The following is a 15,906-nucleotide window of genomic DNA, read 5'->3' as shown; positions in this document are numbered from 1 at the left end:
AAGTCAGAAAATCTAAGTTTTTATTCTGGCTCTGTCATAGGTACATGACTCAGAACTTCTGTGCTTCAACTTTCTCATCTGTAAAACAGAGACAGCAATACCTATGCCACTAGGACTGTTGTGAGACTTAGCACATTGAAAGTCTTGAAATATTGCCTGGTGCCTCATTACAGATAGCAATATGATGATGGTGGTGGTGGTGATAATGATAGTGATGATTACTATGGTGAAGAAGATAGTGAAAGTGGTGATGGTTGTAATTAACAGGAAGAAGAGGACTCAATGGTTAAGAAAATTACTGAAATTTTCCTCCCAAATTCACATGCCCTCTGAAATTCCAACTACTTTTGTTCTTTCAAGTTAATGCATGCATCTTCAGAAGAGTACGGTTAATTTAAATATAAATAATTTTTATGTAAAGTAATTAGCCTCCAATTAAAATAAATAAATTTTAAAAAATAAAAATAAATTTTAAAAAAGAACATTTGAACTGACCAGAAAAAAATAAAAAATAAATAAATATAAATAATTAAATATGTTTATAGAAAATATTTATTGTTGTTCAGTCACCAACTTGTGTTTGACCTTTTGTGACCCCTGAACTTCAGCATGTCAGGCTTCCCTGTCCCACACCATCTCCCAGAATTGGTGATGCCATCCAACCATCTCATCCTCTTTTGCCCTTTTTTCCTTCTGCCTTCAATCTTTCCCAGCATAAAGGTCTTTTGCAATAAGTTGGGTGTTTGCATCAGGTAGCCAAATTACTGGAGTTTCAGCTTTGACGTCAGTATTTCCAATGAATAATCAAGGTTGATTTCCTTTAAGAGTGTCTGGTTTGATCTTCTTGCTGTCCAAGGGAATCTCAAGAGTCTTCTTCAGCACCACAGTTTGAAGGCATCAATTCTATGGTACTCTGCCTTCTTTATGGTCCAGCTCTCACATTTGTACATGACTACTAGAAAGACCTGTGGCTCAGCTGGTAAAGAATCTGCCTGCAATGTGGGGGACCTGGGTTCGATCCCTGAGTTGGGAAGATCCCCTGGAGAAGGGAAAGGATGCCCACGCCAGTATTCTGGCTTGGAGAATTCCATAGACTGTATAGTCCATGGGGTCGCAAAGAGTCGGACACGACTGAACGACTTTCACACACTGGAAAGACCATAGCCTTGAGAATATGGAACTTTGTTGGCAAAGTGATGCCTTTGCTTTTTAACACACTGTCTAGGTTTGTCATAGCTTTCCTGCCAATAAGCAATCATCTTCTAATTTCAAGGCTGAAGTCACCATCTGCAGTGATTTTAGAACCCAAGAAGAGGAAATCAGTCAGTGTTTCCACACTTTCCCCATCTACTTGCTGAAGTGATGGGACTAGATGCCATGACTTTCGTTTTTTTAATATCAAGTTTTAAACCGGCTTATTTACTCTTCTCCTTTACCCTCATCATGAGGTTCTTTAGCTCCTCTTCACGTTCTGCCATTGTATCATCCGCATATCTGAGATTGTTGATATTTCCCCAGGCCAACTTGAGTCCAGTTTGTAACTCATTCAGCCCGGCATTTCTCACGATGCCCTCTGTGTGTAAGTTAAATAAACAGGGTGACAAAAAACAGCCTTGTTGTATTCCTTCTTGGTATGCATTTTCATAAGAGGATTTTCAGCAGTATTTTACAGAATTGATTCAGTATTCAACCCTGATTTTGGAAAATATTTTTAAAAGCTGTTAGGAAAGCTTTACATACATATATATATATGTATATGCCATGAACATTTCTGGGATAGTAAGGCTCAAACACAAAATTACTCAACCAAACTTTTAGAGCAGAGAGAAATGAATATTTCAGAAGTATCAATAGTGGCAGTCATATAGAGTGCGAAGTTCTAGACATACCTATTTGTATTTGGGGGATATGCTCTTTTTATAATTAGTTTGATATTTCACAAGCTCATGTTACAAAATTCTTTCCTAAAGTTTATATAAGGTCACTGAGTATTTTGAAATCTGGCATGATGAAGATATTAGCTTTATGTAGTCAAAGTCACACAATGGTAAAGAGTGTAGAGTAAGATAACAGTTAACTTTTCCACAAGCCAAGCCTGTATCTTGGAATTGTCTTTTAGATTATATCTTGTTTTCCAAACTGACTGTTTATATATGATGGATATGAAATTCCAAAAGAAATCAATAAAATATTCTTCTGAAAGATTTGTAAAACTCTTAAACAGAAATGTCATTTCATATTAAACTGTAACATTTATAAATAACTTAGCAAAAATAGCCTTTTAATTATTAAATGTAGTTAAAATTGGAGTTTTTCTGTGTGTGTTTTGGTCAACATCAGTTTAGTATAAGACATTGATTCTAGATGTAAAAGATGAAATGAGAGCTATATTTAGAAATATCTGGTAAGATGAAAGTTAGTGGGCCATGTTTCCCTGTCCATGACCTAAAAAGACAGAGTTGAATTTCTTTTGAGATCATAATTTAGGTGCTATAACATGCAAACATTTTCACATTTGAAACATACATGTAATCACCACCCAAAACAAGATAGAGAATCTATATTTTCTCCATCTCAGTGAGTTTGTTCATGTCTTTTTCTATTCTTCAGACCCACATTAGGGTGATTAGTTTTTAAAATGAGTAACTCACTAGGTTGGTAGGTGCCCAATATGTTACTGGAAAAGAGTGGAGAAATAACTCCAAAAAGAATGAAGAGATGGAGTCAAAGCCAAAACAGAGCCCAGCTGTGGATGTGACTGGTGATGGAAATAAAGTCCAGTGCTGTGAAGAACAATATTGCATAGAAACCAGGAATGTTAGGTCCATGAATCAAGGTAAATTGGAAGTGGTCAAATAGGAGATGGCAAGAGTGAACACTGACTATTTAGGAATCAGTGAACTAAAAAGGACTGGAACAGGAAAATTTAATTCAGATGACCATTATATCTACTACTGTAGATAAGAATCCCTTAGAAGAAATGGAATAACCCTCACAGTAAACAGAAGAGTCCAAAATGCAGTACTTGGGTGCATTGTCCAAAATGACATAATGATCTCTGTTCATTTCCAAGGCAAACCATTCAGTATGAGAGTTATCCAAGTCTATGCATCAAACAATAATGCCAAAGAAGCTGAAGTTGAATGGTTCCATGAAGACCTACAAGACCTTCTAGAACTAACACCCAAAAAAGATGTCCTTTTCATCACAGGGGATGGGAATGCAAAAGTAGGAAGTCAAGAGATACCTGGAGTAACAGGCAAGTTTGGCTTTGGAGTACAAAATGAAGCAGGGCAAGGGCCAGCAGTATTTTGCCAAGAGAACACTCTAGTCATAGCAAACACCCTCTTCCAACCACACAAAATATGACTCTACACATGGCATCACCAGATCATCAATACCAAAATCAGATTAATTCGATTCTTTGCATCTGAAGATGGAGAAGTTCTATACAGTCAGTAAAATCAAGACCAGGAGCTGACTGTGGCTCAGATCATGAACTCCTTATTGCCAAATTCAGACTTATATTGAAGAAAGTAGGGAAAACCACTAGACCATTCAGGTATGACCTAAGTCGAATCCCTTACGATTATACAGTGGAAGTGACAAATAGATTCCAGGGCTTAGATCTGATATAGTGCATGAAGAGCTATGGACAGAGATTTGTGACATCGTACAGACCACATTGGAGAAGGAAATGGCAACCCACTCCAGTGTTCTTGCCTGGAGAATCCCAGGGACAGGAGAGCCTGGTGGGCTTCCGTCTATGGGGTCACACAGAGTCGGACACGACTGAAGTGTCTTAGCAGCAGCAGCAGCAGCACAAAAGGCAGTGCTTAAGACTATCCCCCAGAAAAACAAATGCAAAAGGGCAAAATGGTTGCCTGAGGAGGCCTTACAAATATCTGAGATAAGAAGAGAACTGAAAGGGAAAAGAGAAAGGAAAGGCATACCTATTTGAATGCAAAGTTCCAAAGAATAGCAAGGAAAGATAAGAAAGTCTTTCTCAGTGATCAACACAAAGAAATAGAGGAAAACAACAGAATGGGAAAGACTAGAGATTTCTTCAAGAAAATTAGAGATACCAAGGGAACACTTCATGCAAAGATGGGATCGATAAAGGACAGAAATGGTATGGACCTAACAAAAGCAGAAGATATTAAGAAGAGGTGGCAAGAATAAACAGAAGTATTATGCAAAAAAGTTTTTTTTTTTTTTGCAGTCCATGGGGTCGCAAAGAGTGAGACACAACTGAGTGACTGAAGGCTGTATATTTTTATCTTGCTTACTTCACCGAAGAATGGATGCGTTTGCACTGTGGTGCTGGAGAAGACTCTTGAGAGTCCCTTGGACTGCAAGGAGATCCAACCAGTCCATTCTAAAGGAGATCAGTCCTAGGTGTTCATTGAAAGGACTGATGCTAAAGCTGAAGCTCCAATACTTTGGCCACCTCATGCGACGAGTTGACTCACTGGAAAAGACTTGATGCTGGGAGGGATTGGGGGCAGGAGGAGAAGGGGATGGCAGAGAATGAGATGGCTGGATGGCATCACCGACTCGATGGACATGAGGTTGGGTGAACTCCAGGAGTTGGTGATGGACAGGGAGGCCTGGTGTGCTGTGATTCATGGGGTCACAAAAAGTCGGACACGACTGAGCGACTGAACTGAACTGAACTTACTTAACTTATATGCAGAGTACATTGTGCAAAATGCTGGGCTGGATGAAGCACAAACTGGAATCAAGATTGCCGGGAGAAATATCAATAACCTCAGATATGCAGGTGACACCACCCTTATGGAAGAAAGTGAAGAGGAACTTAAAAGCCTCCTGATGAAAGGGAAAGAGGAGAGTGAAAAAGGTGGCTTAAAACTCAACATTAAAAAATCTAAGATCATGGCATCCATTCCCATCACTTCATGGCAAATAAATGGGGAACCAATGGAAACAGTGACAGACTTTATTCTCTTGGGATCCAAAATCATGGCAGATGCAGACTGTAGCCACTAAATTAAAAGATGCATGCTCCTTGGAAGAAAAGCTGTAATCAATCTAGACAGCAGAATAAAAAGCAGACACATTACTTTGTGACAAATGTCTGTCTAGTCAAAGCTATGGTTTTTCCAGTAGTCACATATGGATGTGAGAGTTGGACCATAAAGAAAGCTGAGCACTGAAGAATTGATGCTTTTGAACTATGGTGGTGTTGGAGAAGACTCTTCAGTGTTCCTTGGACTGCAAGGAGATCAAACTTGTCAATCCTAAAGGAAATCAGTTCTGAATATTCATTGGAAGGACTGATGCTGAAGCTGGAACTCCAATACTTTTGCGACCTCATGTAAATAACTGACTCATTGGAAAAGACCCTGATGCTGGGGAAGATTGAAGGAAGGAGGAGAAGGGGATGACAGAAGATGAGATGCTTAGATGGCATCACCAACTCAATGGACATGAGTTTGAGAATGCTTCAGCAGTTGGTGGTGGACAGGGAAGCCTGGGATGTTGCAGTCCATGGGGTTGCGAAGTCAGACACGACTGAGCAACTGAACTCAACAAGTTAATTACAAGCACAGAAATCAGAGCTATAAGAAAAAATCTTCCAACAAACAAAAGTCCAGTGCTAGCTGGCGTCACAGGTGAATTCTTCTAAAAGTTAGAGATGCGTTAACACTTACCCTGCTCAAACTCTTCCAGAAAATTGCAGAAGATGGAAAACTCTCAATCCCATTCTATGAGGCCACCATTACCCTGATACCAAACCAGATAAAGATATCATAATAAAGAAAATTACAGGCCAATATCAGTCATAAACATAGATGCAAACATCCTCAACAAAATTCTACCAAACAGAATCCAACAACGCATTGAAAAGATCAGACATCAAGATCAAGTGAGTGTTATCCCAGAATGCAAGGACTCTTCAGTATATGTAACTCAACCAATGTGATAGACCATATTAACAAGTCGAAAGACAAAAAACATATGATCTTCTCAATAGATGCAGAGAAAGATTTTAACAAAATTCAACACTGGTTAATGATAAAGACTCCAGAAAGTAGGCATAGAAGGAACATACCTCAACATAATAAACACCATATACAACAAATCCATGGCAAACATTATTCTCAACAGTGAGAAAATGAATGCATTTGGTGCAAGAGGAGCAAAAGCAAGGTCACTGCAGCCACAGAATTAAAAGATGCTTACTCCTTGGAAGAAAAACTATGACCAACCGAGACATCATATTAAAAGGCAGAGACATTACTTTGCCAACAAAGGTCTGTCTAGTCAAAGCTATGGTTCTTCCAGTGGTCATGTATGGATGTGAGAGTTGGACTATAAAGGAAGTCGAGCACTGAAAAATTGCTGCTTTTGAACTGTGGTGTTTGAGAAGACTCTTGAGAGTCCCTTGGACTGTAAGGAGATCCAACCAGTCCATCCTAAAGGAAATCAGTCCTGAATATTCATTGGAAGGACTGACGCTGAAGCTGGAACTCCAATAATTTGTCCACCTGATGCAAAGAACTGACCCTTTGGAAAAGACCCTGATGCTGGGAAAGATTGAAAGCAGGAGGAGAAAGGTTTGACAGAGGATGAGATGGTTGAATGGCATCACCGATTTGATGGACATGAATTTGAGCAAGCTCTGGGAGTTGGTGATGGACAGGGAAGCCTGGCATGCTGCAGTCCATTGGGTCGCAAACAGTTGGACACAACTTGGCCACTGAACCACAACAACAAATTACATAATATTGTACATCAACTACTCTTCAATAATAATAATAAATGTGAAAAATAATGTAATAAATAATTAAAGCTATACATATAATAAGTTTATAATAAAAAAGTAAGTTTGCCTTTTCTGAGATCTGGACAGACTCAGCTCTGGAAAAGTTTAAAAGGTCTGGTGAGAGTGAGCCAGGCAGTTAGATCAGATCTGGCATCTGGTCCCATCACTTCATGGGAAATAGATGGAAAAACAGTGGAAACAGTGTCAGACTTTATTTTTTTGTGCTCCAAAATCACTGCGGATGCTGATTGCAGCCATGAAATTAAAAGACACTTACTCCTTGGAAGGAAAGTTATGACCAACCTAGATAGTATATTTAAAAGCAGAGACATTACTTTGCCAACCAAGGTCCGTCTAGTCAAGGCTGTGGTTTTTCCAGTGGTCATGTATGGATGTGAGAATTGGACTGTGAAGAAAGCTGATTGCCAAAGAACTGATGCTTTTGTTTTTTTTTTTTTTTTTGTGGTATTTGTTTATTGTGGTGGTATGGAACCAGACTACAATATCTTTGAGAATGCCTATATAGAAGATTTGAACAACACAACTAATAAAGTTGGTCTAATACATATAGAAAATTTTGTACCTAACAAATAGAGAATAAGCGTTATTTCTTTTTTTTTTTGATTATTTATTTATTTGCATTACAATAGTTTAATATGAACAATCAGAGCTAATGAACAGTATAACAATATTTTACAACTGAAATAATTAAAGTAAACTATAAAATTACTACATAAAACAGGTCTGATCTAGCTAATTTACTTTCTATAATCTCTTCAGTGCTGCAAAACCATTTATTTCTTTTTTTTTTTTTCATGTTTTAATAAACACTTCGTCTTTTTGTATTGCTTTCTTTTTCATCACAATAATAGACATATAACACCATATGTCACATTTCCACATAAATGCTGATAAGCACAAAATATTTTTCATCATTTACATTTTACCTGTAATAATATATGGCAGGATTAAAGCTGCATCCATCATGTGTCTAACTAACCTTGCTGTAATGAATTTTTAAATGTAATGGTTTCTGTCGCAAAGTAAAATCATACATAATGTCTAGTGACACAGTACGATGGTGGATGGGTGGTTTTGGAAAATGGAAATGCAACTTCATTTTTAATTAGATTAATAAACTTCACCACCTCCACCTCCAGCCAGCTTCCCAACCCTCCCTCCCACCACCATTATTTATTTATTTATTTATTTTAAATGAGGCTTTTAATTAATGTTTGACAGAGCTGATTCAGGTTGAATAGACTAAATTTCTTTAAACAAACTTACTTATACTCCAGAGTCCTTTAAAAACTTAATAGCATTTATACATTGAAGGTATTTGATTTTCTTGTAACTAGCACTTCAAATGCAACAAGCATTTGAAGCAACAAGCATTTGACCCAACAAGTAAAACTTTCTACAGTTCATAACTTTTATAAATAAAATAAATTAAATGTACAGTGAATAAGTTCTCTGAAATATTTCAATATTCCTGCAGGTTCAGTAACATCATAAAATACATATCAACTAAAAAAGAGTCAATATACAATGAATAATGCAATAGATGAGATCAGAAACACTCTGGAGGGAACAAACAATGGAACTGATGCTTTTGAACTGTGGTGCTGGAGAAGACTCTTGAGAGTCCCTTGGACTGCACGGAGATCCAATCAGTTCATTCTAAAGGAGATCAATCCTGGGTGTTCATTGGAAGGACTGATGCTAAAGCTGAAACTCCAATACTTTGGCCACCTCATGCGACGAGTTGACTCACTGGAAAAGACTCTGATGCTGGGAAGGATTGGGGGTGGGAGGAGAAGGGGACGACAGAGAATGAGATGGCTGGATGGCATCACCGACTCTATCGACATGAGTTTGAATGAACTCCGGGAGTTGGTAGATGGACAGGGAGGCCTGGCGTGCTGTGATTCATGGGGTTGCAAAGAGTCGGACAGACTGAGCGACTGAACTGAACTGATACTTTGAATGTCAACTACAACCAAGCCCTCCCCATTGAGAGATATATTCTGTGTTCACACAGACATGGCTTTTGGCTGTTCACCTTTTGTTGATCGTGAAGATCTGCAAAAATCTTCTGGGTTAAGTAGCCATTTCCCATTCATCTTCGGAGTTTCTATGCATATGAGGAAAAGTTAATGATTAAATATGGACTAAAATTTCAACTCCTGTTAAGTGATCAGAATTATAATTTTGACTTTAATGTGTTACAATCATATGTCTTCAAGCGTTAATATTTGTTTTCCTATTTTAGATGGCTATCCTAAAGAAGAAATGATTTATAGATGGAGAAAAAATTCAGTTGAGGCAGCTGATCAGAAATCCTGGCGGCTTTATCAGTTTGACTTCATGGGCCTCAGAAACACCACGGAAATTGTGCAAACATCAGCAGGTAAGAGATAAAGAAGTGTAATTCTCAAAAAAAAAAAAAAAACCTCTGACTTTTTCCCTTGATGCTTAAGGCACACCTTTCATGTAGAATTCCTTCCTATGTGTGTTTTAGCTAATTATACTCAGGCAACCGTGATTCCTAAGTGATATTTGAAGCAAAACAGCTAATCTAAAAGTAAAAAATGGTTAGTGTTTTTTTTTAATTTATTTTATTGGAGGCAAATTACCTTATATTAATATATTGGTTGGTTTTGCCATACACTGACATGAATCCGCCACGGGTGTACATGTGTTCCCTTTCTTGAACCCCCATCCCACCTCCCTCCTCCCCATATCCTCTCTCCAGGTCATCCCTATGCACCAGCCCCAAGCATCCTGTATCATGCATTGAACCTGGACTGGTGATTCATTTCACATATGATAATATACATGCTACAATGCTGTTCTCCCTAATCATCCCACCTTCACCCTCTCCCACAGAGTCCCAAAGACTGTTCTATATACCTGTCTTTTTTGCAGTCTCGTATACAGGGTTCAGGTTACCATCTTTCTAAATTCCATATATATGTGTTAGTATACTATATTGATGTTTTTCTTTCTGGCTTACTTCACTCTGTATAATAGGCTCCAGTTTCATCCACCTCATTAGAACTGATTCAAATGCATTCTTTTTGATGGCTGAAAAATACTCCATTGTGTATATGTACCAAAGCTTTCTTATCCATTCGTCTGCAGATGGACATCTAGGTTGCTTCCATGTCCTGGCTATTGTAAACAGTGCTGCAATGAACATTGGAGTACATGTGTCTCTTTCAAGTCTGGTTTCCTCGGTGTGTATGCCCAGGAGTGCGATTGTTGGATAATATGGCAGTTCTATTTCCAGTTTTTTGAGGAATCTCCACACTGTTCTCCATAGTGGCTGTACTAGTTTGCATTCCCACCAACAGTGTAAGAGGGTTCCCTTTTCTCCACACCCTCTCCAGCATTTATTGCATGTAGACTTTTGGATAGCAGCCATTCTGACTGGTGTGAAATGGTATCTCATTGTGGTTTTGATTTGTATTTCTCTGATTATGAGGGATGTTGAGCATTTTTTCATGTGTTTGTTAGCCATCTTTATGTCTTCTTTGGAGAAATGTCTGTTTAGTTCTTTGGCCCATTTTTTGATTGGGTCACTTATTTTTCTGGAATTGAGCGGCAGGAACTGCTTGTATATTTTGGAGATTAATTCTTTGTCAGTTGCTTCATTTGCTATTATTTTCTCCCATTCTGAAGGCTGTCTTTTCACCTTGCTTATATTTCCTTTGCTGTGCAGAAGCTTTTGATCTTAATTAGGTCCCATTTGTTTATTTTTGCTTTTATTTCCAATATTCTGGGAGGTGGGTCTTGGAGGATCCTGCTGTGATTTATGTCGGAGAGTGTTTTGCCTATGTTCTCCTCTAGGAGTTTTATAGAATCTGGTCTTACATTTAGCTCTCTAATCCATTTTGAGTTTATTTTGGTGTATGGTGTTAGGAAGTCTTCTAGTTTCATTCTTTTACAAGTGGCTGACCAGTTTTCCCAGCACCACTTGTTAAAGAGACTGTCTTTTCTCCATTTTATATTCTTGCCTCCTTTGTCAAAGATAAGGTGTCCATAGGTGCATGGATTTATCTCTGGGCTTTCTATTTTGTTCCATTGATCTATATTTCTGTCTTTATGGCAGTACCATACTGTCTTGATGACTGTGGCTTTGTAGTAGAGCCTGAAGTCTGGCAGAATATCACTGATGAACATAGATGCAAAAATCCTTAACAAAATTCTAGCAATCAGAATCCAACAACACATTAAGAAGATCATACATCATGACCAAGTGGGCTTTATCTCAGGAATGCAAGGATTCTTCAATATCCGCAAATCAATCAACGTAATACACCACATTAACAAACTGAAAAATAAAAATCATATGATTATCTCAATAGATGCAGAGAAAGCCTTTGACAAAATACAACATCCATTTATGATCAAAACCCTCCAGAAAGTGGGAATAGAAGGGACATAGCTCAGCATAATAAAAGCTATATATGACAAACCCACAGCAAACATTATCCTCAATGGTGAAAAACTGAAAGCATTTCCCCTAAAGTCAGGAACAAGACAAGGGTGCCCACTCTCACCACTACTATTCAACATAGTTCTGGAAGTTTTGGCCACAGCAATCAGAGCAGAAAAAGACATAAAAGGAATACAACTTGGAAAAGAAGCAGTAAAACTTTCACTGTTCGCTGATGACATGATCCTCTACACAGAAAACCCTAAACTCTACCAGAAGACTACTAGAGCTAATCAATGAATACAGTAAAGTTGCAGTAAAATCAACACACAGAAATCCCTTGCATTCATATACACTAATAATGAGAAAATAGAGAAATTAAGGAAACTATTCCTTTCACTGTTGCAACGAAAAGAATTAAATACTTAGGAATATATCTACCTAAGGAAACAAAAGACTTGTACATAGAAAACTATAAAACACTAGTGAAAGTAATCAAAGAGGACAGTAATAGATGGAGAAATATACCGTGTTCGTGGATTGGAAGGATAAATATTGTGAAAATGAGTATACTACCCAAAGTAATTTATACATTCAATGCAATGCCTATCAAGCTACCAACGATATTTTTCACAGAACTAGAACAAATAATCTCAGTGTTTTAATTGCAGTGGGGAAAGGGTGATTAGAATTGCCTTACACTCTTAAATTGAGACCATATTGGCATTATGTCTATAAATCCTCTCATCACTGACCAGATTTATATAAACCAATTTCTCTAATGGTAAGAGTTCTATAACTTTCCACATACGTGATGAACATGAGATACCATAGATAATACACAAAACAAAAAGCTGATGTGAAATGTCCTTTGAGTTTCAGTTTCTAGCTTCTTCCTTTCCTTCAAACTTTGTCTCTTTTTCAATATATTGAGCCCAATAATTACCCACCAAATATTATAATAATTACCCATCAAATAATTTTAATTATTTAAAATTATAAATAATTTTATAAAATTAAAAATAATTATCAAATAATTATAATATTATAATAATTACCCATCAAATATTGAGCCCAATAATTACCCATCAAAAATAATCTGATTTTAAGTGAGCATTATATGCATGTTATAACATATGTATATAGATGAAAGAGATGCTTCACCTATTAATGTCTTTAAATACATTTTTTTTGTTTTATGGATGTTTTTTGTTTGTTTTCTGGCAATTCCCAAATAAGAATCTATGGTTCACTATTTTGCATTCATTTTTTTCTAACAGGATTTGGGGAATAGATTGGTTTCAAGTCAGTTTTTCTTCTGATCTAGTTATTTGCTAATATAAATTATTTATTGGCTTTTAAATCTCCATAATAATTTGCTTCGTATGACTAGATTAAGATATAAATTTTAATAATTAGTAGTAAATATCTTTAAAAGACAGTCTGAATTTTTTTAACTTTTTATTTTGTATTAGGTTATAGCCAATTAACAATGTTCTAATAGTTTCAGGTGAGCAGCAAAGGGACTCATTCATACATATACATGAATCCATTCTTCCCCAAACTCCTCCGCTGTACAGTCTGCCACATAACACTGAGGAGAGCTCCATGTGCTATTCAGTAGGCCCTTGTTTGTTATCCATTTTAAATATAACAGTGTGTACATTTCCACCCCTAACTCTCTATCCCTTTCCCCCATCTTTCCCCCCAGCAACCATAAGTTCATTCTCTATATCTGTGAGTCTTTTCCTGTTTTTAAGTATAAGTTCATTAGTATCATTTCTTTTTAGATTCCACATACAAGGGATGTTGCATGATATTTCTCCTTTCCTGTCTGACTTCACTCCATATATGACAGTCTCTAGGTCCTTTCATGTTGCTGCAAATGGCATTCTTTGATTCTTTTTAATGGCTAATATTCATTGTATATATGTACCAGATCTTCTTTGTCCATTCTTCTGTTGACAGGCTTTTAGGTTACTTCCACACTTCCACTGTCTTATAAACAGTGCTGCAATGAACACTGGAGTGCATGTATCCTTTTGGAACATGTCCTGTTAGGTTACTTCCACATTTCCACTGTCTTATAAACAGTGCTGCAATGAACACTGGAGTGCATGTATCCTTTTGGAACATATCCTTCTCTGGATACATGCCCAGGAGTGGAATTGCAGGGTCATATGATAGCTCTATTTTTAGTTTTGTTTTTTTTTTAAGGAACTTCCATCTGTTCTCTATAGTGGCTATACCAATTTACATTCTTATCAACAGTATAGGATAAACACCCTCTCCAGTATTTATTGCTTGTGGGTTTTTTGATGATAGCCATTTTTTACTGGTGTGAGGTGATATCTCATTGTAGTTTTGATTTGCATTTCTCTAATAATTAAAGATGTTGAACATCTTTGCATGTGTCTCGACCATCTGTATGCTTTCTTTGGTGAAATTTCTATTTAAGTCTTTTGCCCTATTTTTTATTGGGTTGATTGTTTTGACGCTGTTAAGTGTCATGAGCTGTTGTAAATTTTAGAGACTAATTCCTAGTTGCTCACCTCATTTGCAAATAATTTCTGCCATTCTGTGAGTTGTCTTTTCCTTTTGTTTGTTTCTTTCCCTGTGCAAAAGCTTTTCAGTTTAAAAAAAAAGAAGTCACTCAGTCGTGTCCAACTATTTGCAACCCTATGGACTGTACAGTCCATGGAATTCTCCAGGCCAGAATACTGGAATGGGTAGCCTTTGCCTTCTCCAGGGGATCTTCCCAACCCAGGGATTGAACTCAGGTCTCCCACATTGAAGGTAAATTCTTTACCAGCTGAGCCACAAGGGAAGCCCTTTGAGTTTAAGTAGGACCCAATTGTTTACTTTTGTTTTTATTTCCATTATTCTTGGAATAAAAGATTGAAAAAGATATTGCTGAGATTTATTTCAGAGAATGTTCTGCCTATGTTTTCATCTAGGAATTTCACTGGTTCTCAAGATGGTTTTGGCTATATCAGGGTCTTTTGTGTCTCCATACAAATTTTAAGATTTTTTTTGTTCTAGCTCTGTGAAAAATGCCATTGCAAATTAGATAGGGATTGCATTGAATCTGTAGATCGCCTTGGGTAGTATACTCATTTTGACAATATTGATTCTTCTGATCCAAGAACATGATACATGTTAACATTTGCTTATGTCTTCTATTTCTTTCATCAGGCCCTTACAGTTTTCCGAGTATAGTTCTTTTGTCATCTTGTGTGTGTGTGATAGCCAATCAGTGGTGTCCAACTGTTTTGTACCCCATGGACTGTTGCCTGCCAGGCTCCTCTGGTCCATGAACTTCACCAGGCAAGATTACTGGAGTGGGTAGCCATTCCCTTCTCCAGGGAATCTTCCTGACCCAGGGATCACACCTGGATCTCCTGTGTTGCAGGCAGAGTTCTTTACCTCTGAGCCACTGGGGAAGCCCCCTTTGTCTCCTAGACAGGTTCATTTCAAGGTATCTTATTCTTTTTGATGAGATGGTAAATGGAATTGTTTCTTGAATTTCTCTTTCTGATCTTTTTTTTTGTTAGTGTATAGAAATGCAACAGATTTCTGGCTGTTAATTTTGTAACCTGCAACTACCAAATTCATTGAAGAGCTCTGTTAGTTTTAAGAACAGTCAGAATTTTTTAGTAGAATTCTAAAATAGATAACTGAAGTTGCTACTTGGTATCCATAGGGATTGATTCCTACACCCTTAAAGATATCAATATACTAGATGCTCAAGCCCACTACGTAAAATGGCCTAATGCTTGCATTTAATGTACATCCTTCTGTATATTTTAAATCATCTCTAAATTACTTATAATACCTAATATATTGTAAATGCTATGTAAATAGTAATGACTACAATGTAAATACTATGCAAATAGAGTTGACCCTTAAGCAACTCATTTTAATCTGTACAAGTTCACTGAAATTTAGATTTTTTTCTGTAGTAAATACTACAGTACTATGCAACCCCAGTTGGCTGAATCCCTGTATGCCGAACCTTGGATACGAAAAGATCAGAGAGCTACACATACTGAGGACCATTTACATCACCAGGACCCAGAGACTCCACAAGAGACTGAACCAGACCTGCCTTTGTGTGTTTGAGTGCCTCCTGTGGAGGCACGGCTTGGCAGTGGCTGTCTCGGGCGCAGGGACTCTGGCTGCAACAGAACTGCGAGGCACTGTCACATAAATCCTCGTGGAGGAGGTCACCGTTAGCCCCCCCATAGAGACACTGGGTATAGAGCCACAAGCTGGAGAGCAATTATACCAAAGAAGTTCTCGCACTGCTGCAAAAGTTTTAGGGCTCACAACAGATTCCCCAACCTGGGGATCTGAAAAAGGGACAGAGAACCCCCAGGGAACTTGACTTAGAAGACGAGTGGGATTTGATTACAGAACTTCCATAGGTGTGAGGAAGCAGATTCTCGGAGGGCACAAAGAAAACTTTGTGTGACCAGGACCCAGGAGAAAGGAGCAGTGACACCACAAGAGACTGAGCCAGACTTGCTGTGAATGTCCGGGAGTCTCTGGCAGAGGCAGGGCCAATTGTGGGGTTAGGGATACTGAACACAACAATCCTGGCACCCTAGCAGCAGGGTGGTGCTGGCATAACCCTTTTTGAAGGACTTACTTTTGAAGGAACTTGAAGGAATAC

General features: G+C 37.7%; 1 protein-coding gene across 1 annotated transcript in view; it reads left to right on the top strand.

Annotated features, from left to right (window-relative positions):
* The window catches only part of GABRG3 (gamma-aminobutyric acid type A receptor subunit gamma3), an 876,540-nt gene that overhangs the window by 713,309 nt on the left and 147,325 nt on the right, over positions 1-15,906 (top strand). Inside the window, exon 6 of the mRNA XM_055417673.2 lies at positions 9,063-9,200. Within this exon, the coding sequence (XP_055273648.1) occupies positions 9,063-9,200 (138 nt within the window). The remainder of the gene's footprint in view (positions 1-9,062; positions 9,201-15,906) is intronic.

This window comes from Moschus berezovskii, chromosome 21, assembly GCF_049115385.1.
Source record: "Moschus berezovskii isolate FMDL1 chromosome 21, NW_MosBer_1.0, whole genome shotgun sequence".
Classification (NCBI taxonomy): Eukaryota; Metazoa; Chordata; class Mammalia; order Artiodactyla; family Moschidae; genus Moschus; species Moschus berezovskii.
This window is presented reverse-complemented; position numbering and strand designations above follow the sequence as displayed.